Here is a 16926-nt window from a genome sequence, read left to right as displayed (position 1 = left end):
GATATGGCGCTCGACTCATCGATCAACAGTTCCAAAGCGCCACAGAAAAAACTGCACTGACCTCCTCAGAAGACAAACACAGCACATAGAACATAGAACATAGAACACTACAGCGCAGTACGGGCCCTTCGGCCCTCGATGTTGCGCCGACCTGTGAAACCATCTGAAGCCTATCTGACCTACACTATTCCATTTTCATCCATATGTCTATCCAGTGACCACTTAAATGCCCTTAAAGTTGGCGAGTCTACTACTGTTGCAGGCAGGGCGTTCCACACCCCTACTACTCTCTGAGTAAAGAAACTGCCTCTGACATCTGTCCTATATCTATCACCCCTCAATTTAAAGCTATGTCCCCTCGTGTTGGTCATCACCATCCAAGGAAAAAGACTCTCACTGTCCACCCTATCTAACCCTCTGACTATCTTATATGTCTCTATTAAGTCACCTCTCAGCCTTCTCCTCTCTAACGAAAACAACCTCAATTCCCTGAGCCTTTCCTCGTAAGACCTTCCCTCCATACCAGGCAACATCCTAGTAAATCTCCTCTGAACCCTTTCCAAAGCTTCCACATCCTTCCTATAATGTGGTGACCAGAACTGCACGCAGTACTCCAGGTGTGGCCGCACCAGAGTTATGTACAGCTGCAGCATGACCCTGTGGTTCCGAAACTCAATCCCCCTGCTTATAAAGGCTAGCACACCATATGCCTTCTTAACAGCCCTATTAACCTGGGTGGCAACTTTCAAGGATTTATGTACCTGGATGCCGAGATCTCTCTGTTCGTCTACACTACCAAGAATCTTGCCATTAGCCCAGTACTCTGCATTCCTGTTACTCCTTCCAAAGTGAACCACCTCACACTTTTCCGCATTAAACTCCATCTGCCACCTCTCAGCCCAGCTCTGCAGCTTATCTATGTCCCTCTGTATCCTATAACATCCTTCAGCACTATCCACAACTCCACCGACCTTCGTGTCATCTGCAAATTTACTAACCCATCCTTCTACACCCTCTTCCAGGTCATTTATAAAAATGACAAACAGCAGTGGCCCCAAAACAGATCCTTGCGGTACACCACTAGTAACTGAACTCCAGGATGAACATTTGCCATCAACCACCACCCTCTGTCTTCTTTCAGCTAGCCAATTACTGATCCAAACCGCTAAATCACCTTCAATTCCATACTTCCTTATTTTCTGCAATAGCCTACCGTGGGGAACCTTATCAAACGCCTTACTGAAATCCATATACACCACATCAACAGCTTTACCCTGATCCACCTGTTTGGTCACCTTCTCAAAAAACTCAATAAGGTTTGTGAGACATGACCTACCCTTCACAAAACCGTGTTGAGTATCGCTAATCAACTTGTTCTTTTCAAGATGATTATAACCCTATCTCTTATAACCTTTTCCAACATTTTACCCACAACCGAAGTAAGGCTCACAGGTCTATAATTACCAGGGTTGTCTCTACTCCCCTTCTTGAACAAGGGGACAACATTTGCTATCCTCCAGTCTTCCGGCACTATTCCTGTCGACAAAGACGACATAAATATCAAGGACAAAGGCTCTGCAATCTCCTCCCTGGCTTCCCAGAGAATCCTAGGATAAATCCCATCTGGCCCAGGGGACTTATCTATTTTGACATTTTCTAAAATTGCTAACACCTCCTCCTTTTGAACCTCAATTCCATCTAGCCTGGTCGACTGAACCCGAGTGTTCTCCTCGACAACATTGTCTTTCTCCAGTGTAAACACTGACGAAAAATATCCATTTAATGCTTCCCCTATCTCCTCTGATTCCACACACAACTTTCCACTACTATCCTTGATTGGCCCTAATCTTACTCGAGTCATTCTTTTGTTCCTGATATACCTATAGAAAGCCTTAGGGTTTTCCTTGATCCTATCCGCCAACGACTTTTCGTGTCCTCTCCTCGCTCTTCTTAACTCTCCCTTTAGGTCCTTCCTGGCTAACTTGTAACTCTCAAGTGCCCTAACTGAGCCTTCATGTCTCATCCTAACATAAGCCTTCTTCTTCCTCTTGACAAGTGCTTCAACTTCCTTAGTAAACCACGGCTCCCTTGCTCGACAACTTCCTCCCTGCCTGACAGGTACATACTTATCAAGGACACGCAGTAGCTGTTCCTTGAAAAAGCTCCACATTTCGATTGTACCCATCCCCTGCAGTTTCCTTCCCCATCCTATACCTCCTAAATCTTGCCGAATAGCATCATAATTGCCTTTCCCCCAGCTATAATTCTTGCCTTGCGGTATATACCTATCCCTGCCCATTGCTAAAGTAAACATAACCGAGTTGTGATCACTATCACCAAAGTGCTCACCTACATCTAAATCTAACACCTGGCCGGGTTCATTACCCAGTACCAAATCCAATGTGGCCTCGCCCCTTGTTGGTCTGTCTACATACTGTGTCAGAAAACCCTCCTGCACACACTGCACAAAAACTGACCCATCTATAGTACTCGAACTATAGTATTTCCAGTCAATATTTGGAAAGTTAAAGTCCCCCATAACAACTACCCTGTTACTCTCGCTCCTGTCAAGAATCATCTTTGCAATCCTTTCCTCGACATCTCTGGGACTATTCGGAGGTCTATAGACAACTCCCAACAGGGTGACCTCTCCTCTACTGTTCCTAACCTCGGCCCATACTGCCTCAGTAGACGAGTCCTCAAGCGTCCTTTCTACCGCCGTAATACTTTCCTTGATTAACAATGCCACACCCCCCCCTCTTTTACCATCTTCTCTGTTCTTACAGAAACATCTAAATCCTGGAACCTGCAACAACCATTCCTGTCCCTGCTCTACCCATGTCTCCGAAATCGCCACAACATCGAGATCCCAGGTACCAACCCATGCTGCAAGCTCACCCACCTTATTCCGGATGCTCCTGGCGTTGAAGTAGACACACTTCAAACCAGCGTCCTGCTTGCCGGTGCCCTCTTTCGAACTTTTAACCCTATCCCTGACCTCACTACTCTCAACATCCTGTACACTGGGACTACATTTTAGGTTCCCATCCCCCTGCTGAATTAGTTTAAACCCCCCCGAAGAGCACTAGCAAATCTCCCCCCCAGGATATTGGTACCCCTCTGGTTCAGGTGAAGACCATCCTGTTTGTAGAGGTCCCACCTACCCCAGAATGAGCCCCAATTATCCAGGAAACCAAAACCCTCCCTCCTGCACCATCCCTGTAGCCACGTGTTCAACTCCTCTCTCTCCTTATTTCTCACTTCGCTAGCACGTGGCACGGGTAACAACCCAGAGATAACAACTCTGTTTGTTCTAGCTCTCAGCTTCCACCCTAGCTCCCTGAATTTCTGTCTCAAATCCCCATCTCTCTTCCTACCTATGTCGTTGGTACCTATGTGGACCACGACTTGGGGCTGCTCCCCCTCCCCCTTAAGGATCCCAAAAACACGATCAGAGACATCACGAACCCTGGCACCTGGGAGGCAACATACCAACCGTGAGTCTCTTTCGTTCCCACAGAACCTCCTGTCTGTTCCTCTAACTATGGAGTCCCCAATGACAAGTGCTCTGTTCCTCTTCTCCCTTCCCGTCTGAGCAACAGGGACAGACTCTGTGCCAGAGACCTGCGCCCTATTGCTTACCCCTGGTAAGTCGTTCCCCGCAACAATATCCAAAACGGTATACTTGTTATAGAGGGGAACGACCACAGGGGATCCCTGCACTGCCTGCCGGTTCCCTCTCCCTCCCCTGACGGTAACCCATCTACTTTCTTCTTTTACCTGAGGTGTGACTACCTCCCTATAACTCCTCTCAATAACCTCCTCCGCCTCCCGAATGATCCGAAGTTCATCCAGCTCCAGCTCCAGGTCCCTAATGCGGCTCTCGAGGAGCTGGAGTTGGGTGCACTTCCCGCAGATGTAGTCAGAAGGGATACTAGAGGTGACCCTTTCCTCCCACATTCTGCAGGAGGAACATTCAACTGCCCTAGCCTCCATTCCCACTGGACTAACTTCCCAACAACTGAAAAATAAAAAAATAAAAAGCTTGTTAGTTTAGCAAGCTGTCACTCGAGAACAGCCCCTTCACAAACCACCTTCAACTTACGCTGACCGCACTGCACGTATGCAAATCTCCCCGGAACAGCCAATCAGAAGCTCTGCTCTGCTGCCCTCTGCTGGATGCTCACCTTCCTTCGAACTCCTCGGGTCACTGATGCAGGTGCACCTTCAACTTACGCTGACCGCACTGCACGTATGCAAATCTCCCCGGAACAGCCAATCAGAAGCTCTGCTCTGCTGCCCTCTGCTGGATGCTCACCTTCCGTCGAACTCCTCGGGTCACTGATGCAGGTGCACCTTCAACTTACGCTGACCGCACTGCACGTATGCAAATCTCCCCGGAACAGCCAAACAGAAGCTCTGCTCTGCTGCCCTCTGCTGGATGCTCACCTTCCGTCGAACTCCTCGGGTCACTGATGCAGGTGCACCTTCAACTTACGCTGACCGCACTGCACGTATGCAAATCTCCCCGGAACAGCCAATCAGAAGCTCTGCTCTGCTGCCCTCTGCTGGATGCTCACCTTCCGTCGAACTCCTCGGGTCACTGATGCAGGTGCACCTTCAACTTACGCTGACCGCACTGCACGTATGCAAATCTCCCCGGAACAGCCAATCAGAAGCTCTGCTCTGCTGCCCTCTGAGTACCCTTTGTAGTCCAGTACTGCACCGGTGCGGGGAAACTACGACGTCGTCTTAGCAGCCTTCAATGTCATCGATGAAGACGAACATCTTGCCAAGGCCATCCCCACACCGCCACTACTTGCCTTCAAACAACCGCGCAACCTCAAAAAGATCACTGTTTGCAGCAAACTACCCAGACTTCAGGAGAACAGCGAACACAACACCACACAACCCTGACATGGCAACCGCTGCAATCTGTGCCAGATCATCGATATGGATACCATCATTACACGTGATACCACCTCCCACCAGGTATGCTGTACATACTCGTGCGACTCAGCCAACATTGTCTCTCTCATACGCTGCAGGAAAGGATGTACCAAGGCGTAATACATTGGCGAGACTCTGCAACAATAGATGAACGTAAATCGTGCAACAATCGGCAGGCAGGAGTTTTCCCTTCCAGTCGGGGAACACTTAAGCAGTCAAGGGCATTCAGCCTCTGATCTTCGGGTAAGCGTTCTCCAAGTGGCCTTTAGGACGCACGACAACGCAGAATAGCCGAGCAGAAACTGATAGTCACGTTCCGCACGCATGATTATGGCCTCAACCAGGATCTTGGATTCATATCTCGTTACATTCAACCCCACCATCTGACCCGAGCTTGCAAAATCCTACCAATTGTCCTGGCTTGAGACAATTCACACCTCTTTAAACTGTGATTATCCTTCTCTCCAGTCGCTCCATCTGGACCTGTAAAGGCTTAATTATCTGCAAATACTCGCATTCAAACTATCATCTTGCATCATTGACTTTGTCTATATATAGAACAGTACAGCACAGTACAGGCCCTTCAACCCACGATGGTGTGCCAACCATTTATCCTAAATTAAGATCAACCTAAACAACACCCCTTCAATTTAATACTGTCATGTACCTGTCCAAGAGTCCCTAATGACTAACTCCACCACCTCTGCTGGCAGTGTATTCCACGCTCCCACCACTCTCTGTGTAAAGAACCTACCCCTGACATCTCCCCATTCTTTCCTCCAATCACATTAAAATTATGTCCCCTGGGGAAAAGCTCTGGCTATCCACTCCATCCATGCCCCTCATCACCTTGTACACCTCTATCAAGTCACCTCTCTTCCTTCTTCGCTCCAGTGAGAAAAGCCCTAGCTCCCTCAACCTTTCTTCATAAGACATGCCCTCCAGTCCAGGCAGCATCCTCGTAAATCTCCTCTACACCCTCTCCAAAGCATCTGCATCCTTCCTATAATGAGGCGACCACAACTAGACACAATATTCCAAGTGTTGTCAAACCAAGGTTTTATAAAGCTGCAGCCAAACCTCACGGCTCTTAAACTCAATCCCCTGTTAATGAAAGCCAACACACCATACGCCTTCTTAATAACCCTATCAACCTGGGTGGCAACTTTTAGGGATCTATATATGTGGACCCCAAGATCCCTCTGTTCCTGCTCACTTCCAAGAATCCTGCCTTTAACCCTGTATTCAGCATTTAAATATGACCTTCCAAAATTTGTTTTTTAATATTTATATAAATTTAGAGTACCCAATTCATTTCCAATTAAGGGGCAATTTAGCGTGGCCAATCCACCTAGCCTGCATATCTTTGGGTTGTGGAGGCGAAACTCACGCAAACATGGGGAGAATGTGCAAACTCCACACGGACAGTGATCCAGAGCCGGGATCGAGCCTGGGACGTGGGCGCCGTGAGGCAGCAGGGCTAACTCTCTGCGCCACCGTGCTACCCTCAACCTTCCAGAATTAATCACTTCACATTTATAAAGGTTGAACTCCATCTGCCACTTCTCAGCCAGGCTCTGCATCCTGTCAATGCCCGGTTGTAACCTGCAACAGCCCTGGACACTATCTACAACCCCGGACACTATCTACAACCCCACCAACCTTTGCGTCATCGACAAACTTACTAGCCCACCCTTCAACTTCCTCATCGAAGTCATTTATAAAAACCACAGCAGAGGTCCCAGAACAGATCCATACGGGACACCACTGGTCACCGACCTCCAGGCGGAATACTTTCCATCCACTATCACTCGCTACCTTCTTTCGGCCAGTCAATTCTGTATTCACACAGCCAAATTTCCCTGTGTCCCATGCCCCCCAAACTTTCTGAATGAGCATACTATGGGGAACCGTATCAAATTCCTTACTGAAATCCATATACACCACATCCACTGCCTGACCTTCATCAATGTGTCTTGTCACATTCTCAAAGAATTCAATGAGGCTTATGAGGCATAACCTGCCCCTCACAAAGCCATGCTGACTATCTTTAATCATAAATAATCATAAATCCCATTTCTCAGAATTCTTTCCAATGTTTTGCTCACCACAGACGCAAGACTGTGGTGAGCAACCATGTATGTGGTTGTGGAGCCCACCTCTTTACTCACCTGATGAAGGAGCTGTGCTCCGAAAGCTAGTGATTCGAAACAAACCTGTTGGTGTAAGACTTCTTACTGTGGCCACTTCTATAAGAACAGAGGACGCTGGCAAAACTCAGCAGGTCTGTCAGCATCTATCGGGAGATAAATATCTATCCCATGACAGATGCTTGCAGACTGCTGAGTTTTTCCAGCATCCTCTGTTCTTCTTTCAGATTCCAGCATCCACAGTATTTTGCTCCTTTATGCTATGTTGTCAAAACATTGCAATGCTTACTTAAACAATAAATAGGTCAAGAAGATGATTTCACCACAACACTCCCAGATACAACGATATAGCTATGATGGTACAAACCTGTACGTGTTGTATTTGTTGCATCAACTGCTGGTACTGTTGTAGAAGTTGCTGAAGTTGATTATGTTGTTGCATCATATTCTGCTGCTGGTATTCTATGCGTTGTTGCTGCCATTGAGCTGCTGCTGCCTGTAACAGCTGTAATCTCTCTGCTTCCTCTGGATCTTCTGGAGGCTGGATTGTAGGCTGAAAGAACATTCACAATATGTAAGAGTAGTAAGTGTTTTGCAAGTCACATTTCACTGAAACTGCAAATTCTTTGTCTACTATTGGTATGGCTTTTAAGTTCTGACATAGTTGAGAATCACAGAAAATTTAGAATAAAGATCTTGATGCCTCCCGAAACACATGACTTAATATACGAATTTAATTGGCTTCCAGAACTTTATTGTAAGAACTTATGCTCTCACTATATTGCAGAAATAGAGCTCTAATTTGCTCTCACTTTAAAAACATGAAAGCTGTCTTCAGCTTGATGAACACACTGCAAATTTTTTAATTAATTAAAAAAAATATTGCAGATGTAAAATGGATTAAAAACGTTGAGCTTTTTGGTTGGCTTGGACCAGTTTGGGACAAAGGGATCGTCTCCATGCCGTAGATTCTATGATTCTAATAATATTTAAGGTTAGTTCTAGGAACATCTATTGAATATGTTAAATGGTTATTCTGTTCCAGTTCCAGGAGTATAGACCATGGGTAACTGAGCTATATATAATAGATCAAGAATTTTACAGGTCCGATCTCACCAACGTGGCAACGGGGGAACAGTAGCGGCACTAAAACTGGTTTCAGGACATTAGTAAAAGGTGGGCAAAATAAAAGCCAATGTTCCCATATTCCCAATCACCTGTTGTTAACAATCTTAGTTACAACAGACTAGGAAAACTTTCCAACCAACCTTCATTGCACGATTTTAAATTCTGATCCTCATTTTCAAATTGCACCATGGCCTTGCCCTCTCTATTGCTGTAATCTCCTCCAACCCCACAACCTTCCACGATATCTATGTCCCTCTAATTCTCCTCTCTAATTCTGCCCTCTTGTCCATTCCTAATGATAATCGCTCCACAATTGGGAACCATGTTGTCAGTGACTTAGGCCCCAAGCTCTAGAATTCCCTTCCTACATCACTCTGGCTCTCGAACTCCACATCGACTGAATTATTTTTTTAAAAAATGCCACACTACGTTTTCTTTAATGTTCCGAGGAAGCATCTTTGGACTTTACATTATGTTAGTAGTGCTAAGTTGCGTTTGCTGTGAATGAAATACATAGCAGTGTGGGGTTGTGGGATAAAAGCAACGGGATTAATTTTGAATTGCTCTCTTAAAATAATGAAATAAAGAGCAAACACGGAGGAAAACAGTTGACCTGAAGGACTCGTGGAAAGGGATACTGGTGGACAGAACACATCGTTTTAAAACTACATGGTCAAAAGGATCAGTAACAATATGTATATAGCACCTCAGACATAATAAAATATCCCAAGCCACATAAGGAAAAATAAGGCAGATGACCAAAGGTTTAGCCAAAGGTAGGTACTAAGGAATGTCATCAATGAAGAAAGTGAATTAGAGACAGAAAGGTTGACAGAAGGAATTCCACAGCTCAGGGTCCAGGAAGCTCAAGACGCAGCCACCAACAATGGAGTGATTAAAATCAGGAATGCGTAAAAGGTATTAGAGGAGTGAAGATATCTTTGCGGATCTTCGAGGATGGTGGATCTGGAGGAGATAGAGATAGAGAGTGGCATGGCAATTTTAAAACAAGGATAAAACTTTTAAAATTGAGGCATTGCATTACAAAGAGCCAATGTAGAAAAGCAAATAAAGGAGTGATGAGCATGCAGGACTTGGTGCAAACATAAACATGGGCAGCAGAGCTTTGGATGATCTCACGTTTGCAAAGGGTAGAATGCGAGAGGCCAGCCACAGGTGCCTTAGTCTAAAGTAATGTCTAAAGCTAACAAAGGCAGAATGAGGTTTTCAGCAGCAGTTGAGCTGAATCAGGCGGTGGAGTCAGGTGACGACACAGAGATCGTAGCAATTAACAATCCTGGTGATCCTGAGGTTGGAGTTCATCATAAGATCAAAAATGACACCACGGTTGCAAACAGTTTGGTTCAACCCGAGAGAGTGGCCAAGGAGAGTATTATGACACCCTGGGTTAGTACGTGGTCGATTCCAGCCTACAGAATCTGGAGTCCCAACATAAGTCAATTAACCAATAATTCATACTAAGGTTCTGAGGTCTTTGGCCCTTGACTGCTCCAATGACTTACAGGCACAGATTTGTAAATGAAACACAGCAACTGTTTATTTGCAACAAAAATAGAGATGAGACATGCAATACTTATAGTAGAATAACGGCCAGTTAATCTACTACTGCCCCCGCCCCCCCCTTTACCATCCCATCCTTTACCGGAACAAGCAGAAGTCAGACACATACACAGAGGGAGGGGGAGGGGCAAAAATAATAGGAATTGCAGTATGAAATGGAAGATGAGTGTCCTGGCTTTGGATGTTGAAGTCATTGCAGCAGTAGGCTGTCCTTCCAGGACATGGGAGTGATTGAAAACAGCCGACTGGATTGTCAACAATTGTCAACGGGCTACAAAGCGAAGCCGAGCAGTATCTCTGGCAGCAGCGCATCCCTCCCCGATGAACTCTATGCATTCTATGCTCGGTTCGAGCAGGTAACCAACAATCCGCTGTCGAGTGCCCCAGCAGCCCATAATTCACCCATACCCACCATCACAGCTTCCAAAGTCAGATCGGCCTTCCTGAAAGCGAAATCTCGGAAGGCGACGGGCCCGGACGGGATCCCTGGTCATGCACTCAGAGCATGCGTGAACCAGCTGGCAGAGGTGTTCGCGGACATCTTTAATCTGTCCCTACTCCACTACGAGGTCCCCTCCTGCTTCATGAAGACCACCATCATACCGGTACCAAAGAAGCACCAGGCAACGTGCCCCAATGACTACCGACCGGTGGCCCTGACTTCAGTCGTAATGAAGTGCTTCGAGAGGTTGATCATGAAGCGCATCACCTCCATACTCCCAGAACGCCTTGATCCACTACAATTCGCATACCGTTGCAACCGGTCTACATCTGACGCCATTTCCCTGGCCCTACACTCATCCCTAGAGCATCTCGAAAACAAGGACTCCTACATCAGACTCCCATTTATTGACTACAGCTCCGCCTTCAACACCATAATCCCAGCCAAACTCATATCAAAGCTCCAAAATCTAGGACTTGGCTCTCCACTCTGCAACTGGATCCTCGATTTTCTGACCAACAGACCACAATCAGTAAGAATGAACAACAACACCTCCTCCACAATAGTCCTCAATACCGGGGCCCCGCAAGGTTGCGTACTTAGCCCCCTACTCTACTTCCTGTACACACACGACTGCGTGGCAAAACTTGGTTCCAACTCCATCTACAAGTTTGCTCACAATACGACCATAGTGGGCCGGATCTCGATTAACGAGTCAGAATATAGGAGGGAGATAGAGAACCTAGTGGAGTGGTGTAGCGACAACAATTTCTCCCTCAATGCCAGCAAAACTAAAGAGCTGGTCATTGACTTCAGGAAGCAAAGTACTGTACACACCCCTGTCAGCAGCAATGGGGCTGAGGTGGAGATGGTTAGCAGTTTCAAATTCCTAGGGGTGCACATCTCCAAAAATCTGTCCTGGTCCACCCACGTCGACGCTACCACGAAGAATGCACAACAGCGCCTATACTTTCTCAGGAAACTAAGGAAATTTGGAGTGTCCACATTAACTCAGACCAACTTTTACAGATGCACATAGAAAGCATCCTATCGGGCTGCATCAAAGCCTGGTATGGCAACTGCTCAGCCCAGGACCGCAAGAAACTTCAGAGAGTCGTGAATACCGCCCAGTCCATCTCACAAACCTGCCTCCCATCCATTGACTCCATCTACACCTCCCGCTGCCTGGGGAAAGCGGGCAGCATAATCAAAGATCCCTCCCACCCAGCTTACTCACTCTTCCAACTTTTTCCATCGGGCAGGAAGGAGATACAGAAGTCTGAGAACATGCACGAACAGACTCAAAAACAGCTTCTTCCCCACTGTCACCAGACTCCTAAACGACCCTCTTATGGACTGACCTCATTAACACGACACCCTGTCTGCTTCATCCGATGCCAGTGCTTATGTAGTTACATTGCATATCTTGTGTTGCCCTATTATGTGTTTTCTTTTATTCCCTTTTCTTCCCATGTACTTAATGATCTGTGGAGCTGCTCGCAGAAAAATACTTTTCACTGTACCTCGGTACACGTGACAATCCAATCCAATCCAACAAGAATCTTCAGGCAGCAGCATTCAGTCAGAACCTCCAGGCTGCAGGTTTCCTCTGGGGAAGTCACCTTAATTTTTATTGCCTTGGGCTTTCACTCAGAAGAACAGCCTCAGGCCAGTCTGATTCTTAAAATTCTCAGTCTTGCCTTCTTACCAGTTTCCACCTGTGGTTCAAACTTAACTGGTTTCCGGATTCACCAGAATGTCCTCTAGCTTTACTGAGGGAAAACAGAGTTCCCCACATGCAATTTCAAAAAGGGGTTTAAAACAACTGACCCTGCCTGCAGCTGGCGCTGGACTGGATTTTCTTTGCAGCTCAAATTGGCTGTACAGAGAGAAAGATCTTTCCTTTGGACCGTCAGAAATAATCCCATCAGGTGAGAGAAATCAAAGCTGTGGCCCACCAGCTTCTGTTCAAAACAAAACTAAAAGCAAAACTGTCTCACAGAGGAAGGAACATTCCAAAATTGTCAGCACCAATCAGCATTGAATATCAGCTATGGCCCGGCAACTATAGGGCAGCTCACTGGTTGCCAGCCAAGTCCATCAAGACATATCATCACAAAATGTCAGACCAAACAGCATATCCTGCTGGAATGCCATTTAAAAAAAAAATTAAAGGTGAAGTCCATCGTAAAGGCATAGGTCCCATCAATTATCCAGGAACAAAAATTGAAATAGCAGAATACCAGAAAGTAAAAGGAAAAACAAGGGACAGATTGGGATTAACAGTAGGATCCTTACAAGAGGGATGCTATTGATCAGGGAGTGGAATTTCTGGCAGAGATCAAAGACAATAGCTTCAGTCTTTGCAATATTTAATTGAAGGAACTTTCTGTTCATCCAGTATTGGATATCAGATAAGCAGCCTGACAATTTAGAGACAGTGGAGGAGTCAAGCGAGCAGGTGGTGAGGTAGAACTGGAAGTTGCAAGCCTATATTTGGTAACTGGCATTTATTTGGGTGATGTCACCATGAGGCAACATAGGAGGGAGCCAAGGATAGATCTTTGGGTGGAACACTGGAGCTAACAGTGTAGAAGCAGGAAGAGACACCATTGCAGGTGATTCTCTGGCTCTGATTACCTGTAAGAATCAACAAGAATGATAACTCACTGCATCTACCCTTGCACTAGTGACCAGCATGGCAGGAGGAAGAACATCTATTTTTCTGTTGAGATGTCAGCTTTATGTTGACCAAGTCAGCATAAAAAATCCCATTACAATATTTGAAGTAATGTACTGAATTATCTCAGTGAGGATCAATAATGGTCCCTTAACAAACGGCAAGGAAAATAAATGAATTGGTCCACCATTTCCAGTATTATTGATGCAACATTGATGCTTCCGGGATGACACGGTGGCACAGCGGTTAGCACTGCTGCCTCACAACACCAGGGTCCCGGGTTAGATTCCAACCTGGGGTGACTGTCTGTGCGGAGTTTGCACTTTCTCCGCATGTCTGCGTGGGTTTCCTTTGGGGGCTGCGGTTTTCTCCCACAGTCCAAAAATGTGCAGTGTAGGTAGATTGGTCATGGTAAATTGCCAAGTGTCCAACGGTTAAGTGGGGTTACAGGGATAGAGCGGAGGGGTGGGCCTAAGAAGGGTGGTGCTCTTTCGGAGGGTTTGTGCAGACTTGATGGTCCAAATGGCCTCCTTCTGCACTATAGAGATTATATGGAATATGGCTGTGTGCATATTAGTTGTGCAAACTGGATATTTGACATCCTAGATCAGCTGTCATTTTCTATTGCACTTGCCATTGATTGTGGGCAATATATTAACATGTATAGAAGATTGGTTAACAGATAGGAAGCAAGAGTAGGATAAATAGGGCATTTCAAAGTTCATAGATTATGACTAGCAGAGAGTCACAAGGATCAGTACTGGGGCTTCAACTATTTACAGCCTATATTAAAAATTTGGATGAAACAACCAAGAATAATAATGCATCCAGGTTTGCTGATGATACAAAACAAGATAGAAGCTGTAAGGAGGACACAGAGAGGCTGCAAATACATATACTGGTTAAGTGAGTGGGCAACAAGGACTAGAATGTGGGTGAGTGTGTGGTTATTAACTTTAGTCACAAGAATAGAATTGGAATTTAAATTTTTTTTTAAATGTTCTTTTAACATAAATTTAGGGTACCCAATTATTCCCCCCCTCAATTAAGGGGCAATTTAGCGTGACGAATCCACCTACCCTGCACATCTTTGGGTTGGAGGGGTGAGACCCACACAGACATGGGGAGAATGTGCAAATTCCACACGGACAGTGACCCACAGCCGGGATTAAACCAGAGTCTTCGGCGCCGTGAGGCAACAGTGTTAACCGCTGCGTCACCGAACCGCTCTTAAAATTGTAAATGTTGATACCCAGAGGAATTTCGATATACTTATATAAGCAGCAAAGTTAGCATGCAGATGGACCAAGCAATTAGCATGGCAAATTGCATGGTGGCCTTTATGGCAAGGAGATTTAAGTGTAAGAAATGAAGGGAAATTGGGAGTAGCTGAGAAAGTAGAGTTGAGGTCCTATGGTCTACTCCTATCTCTAACATTCTTAATGTTAGAAGAATTGCAGCAGAGAGGTAGCAATTCGGCGCATCATGTCTGTTCTGGCTTTCTACAGGTATAACTGAACTCAACCCACTCCCCACCTTTTCCCCATAACTCCGGATATTATTTTCCATTCAGAAAAAAACACAATTGATGAGCTAAACGAATTTACTCCTCAAAGCAATTATTAGTTAAATAATGGTTCAACAAATTATAATTTATTTACCGGGGGGAGGGGGGAGAAGAGACAGAAGAGAGAGGGAGAGAATTGCAGAAAGAAGCACCATGTTTGCGGAACAGTGGCAGGCACTGCTGTCTCACAGCTCCAGGGTCCTGGGTTCAATTCCGGCTTCGGATGACTGTCTGGAGTTTGCACTTTCTCCCCATGTGTGCGTGGGTTTCTTCCGTGTGCTCCGGTTTCCTCCCACAGTCCAAAGATTTGTAGGTTAGGTTGGTTGGCCATGTTAAATTGCCCCTTAATGTCCAAAAGGTTAGGTGGGGTTAGGGTGAAGTGGGACGTAAGTCGGGTGCTCTTTCCAAGGTCCGGTGCAGACTCGATGGGCCAAATGGCCTACTTTTGCACTGTAAATTCTACGATTTTATGATAAGAATGAAAGTTATCAAAACTAATATTAATGATCTTTATTAGTCTCACAAGTAGACTTACATCACACTGCAATGAAGTTAGTGTGAAAAGCCCATAGTCGCAACACGGTGCCTGTTCGGGTACACTGAGGGAGAATTCAGAATATCCAATTCACGTAACAAGCACGTCTTTCGAGACTTGTGGGAGGAAATGGGAACACCGGGGGAACCCCATGCAGACTACGCACAGAGAGTGACCCAAACCGGGAATCAAACCCAGGTCCCTGTCGCTGTTAAGCAATAGTGCTAGCCACTGTGCTACCGTGCTGCCCACCATCTATCTAGTATACACGGATATATTTTTTATACTTTAAGCATTAAACATTCCAGAAACATTCGCAGGGACTGAAGCAGCAAACAATAATATAACATCATCGTCTGTCAAATTACCACCAAATATCAACCCAGAACACAGTTGGTTGCCAAACGAACAAAAGTTTTTCTGTTGGCAAAGATAATGCCAAACTTATTACCATGCTATTACACAATTGCCACCTGCTATAACTAAGCAAGACACACTAGGCAGACGAAGGCCACCTCAAGGAACAAGGTGATGGGTACACCTCTTTCTGGAAAGCTAAACCATCACCGCCTCCTCGGGATTGGCTTCTCCATCAAAACCTTCTCAGAGACTCCATTTGCAGAATGAACAAATGCATCATGACCCTTTCGACTCACTCTAGCCCAGAACCAGTGCACTGCTGTCCTCAATGTATAGGCCCCAACATTGGAAGGTACAGACAAGCCAAAGAGGAATTTTACTCCACCCTCGAAAAATCCCAGACCCGGTTTTAACGGGCGGCAAGTTGATCCTCCTTAGCAATTTCAATGTCAGAGTCAGAAAGGACACAGAACTCTGGGGAATAAGGCTAAGTCTCGCACAAGAAGTGGATGGGTTCACTCTCCTCAAAGCCTTCCCCCACAGCCTCCAACTCCCGCCTCAGCTCTTCCTCCCACTTGCACTTGACTTCTCCTATCAGGGTGCCCTCCCAGTCTACTGTTCTTTGTAGATATCCAACACTCTGTCCTCACCCACCCCTGTTTTCGACACCACCTTGTCCTGAAACCACGGGGGCAGCAGGTTGGGAAAGGATGACACCTGCTTCTTCACATAGTCCCTCACCAGCAAGTACCAGAACCCACTCCCACTGGGGAGCTCATATTCCTCTACTAGCCTCTCCAAGCTTGAAAAGCTGCCACAACGAATAGGTCCCCAAACTGCTCGATCCCCGCGTCTAGCCCACACGGTGAGTACCTATGATTCCCGCAGATCAAAACCCAAACCGACACCACTCCAGCCTCAGGTGCTCCCACCACTGTTCCCACACCCCCAGGACCGCCACCATCATGAGACTTGGGAGTACCTGGCCGGCGAGAACGGCCGAGGTGCCGTCAACTGTGCCCCGAAGTGTGAGTCCATACAAGAGGCTCCCTCCATCAGCACCCATACCGACCCCATCCCCATTACCTTACCATGGCTATATTTCTCCCCCCCCCCACCACCCTACCATGTCCCCTCTCTAGCAGCACGTTCTTCACCCATGGGGATTAAAACTCCCACACCACAATGCATTAACCTTCCTATAAAAAATATTTGGAATAAAAATTGGGAGGTTCTGGAACACAAATAACAACGGGAGAATCGCCACCTTCACAGACTGCACCCGTCCTGCCAACGATTGTGGGAGCACGCCCCACCTCTCAAAATCTCCCTTCATTTGCTCCACCAGTTTTGCCAAATTCAATTTATTTAGCTGCTCCCATCCCCATGCTACCTGGATGCCCAGATACCTCTCTCCCCCATTACCTTGAACGTAAGCTCACACAGCCTCGGCATCTGCGTACACACACACACGTATGTACGTACACGAGCGCACACACACACACACACACACACGCGCGCGCGCAACACACA

The 16926-nt window shown here is 46.4% G+C and overlaps 1 protein-coding gene across 1 annotated transcript in view; it reads right to left on the bottom strand.

The window, feature by feature from the left end:
• The window catches only part of ylpm1 (YLP motif containing 1), a 142627-nt gene that overhangs the window by 72409 nt on the left and 53292 nt on the right, over positions 1-16926 (bottom strand). The window contains exon 4 of the mRNA XM_038774362.1: positions 7468-7653. Within this exon, the coding sequence (XP_038630290.1) occupies positions 7468-7653 (186 nt within the window). The remainder of the gene's footprint in view (positions 1-7467; positions 7654-16926) is intronic.

This window comes from Scyliorhinus canicula, chromosome 2, assembly GCF_902713615.1.
Source record: "Scyliorhinus canicula chromosome 2, sScyCan1.1, whole genome shotgun sequence".
Classification (NCBI taxonomy): Eukaryota; Metazoa; Chordata; class Chondrichthyes; order Carcharhiniformes; family Scyliorhinidae; genus Scyliorhinus; species Scyliorhinus canicula.
Note: the sequence above shows the minus strand (reverse complement) of the source record. Positions and strands in the feature narration are given on the sequence as shown.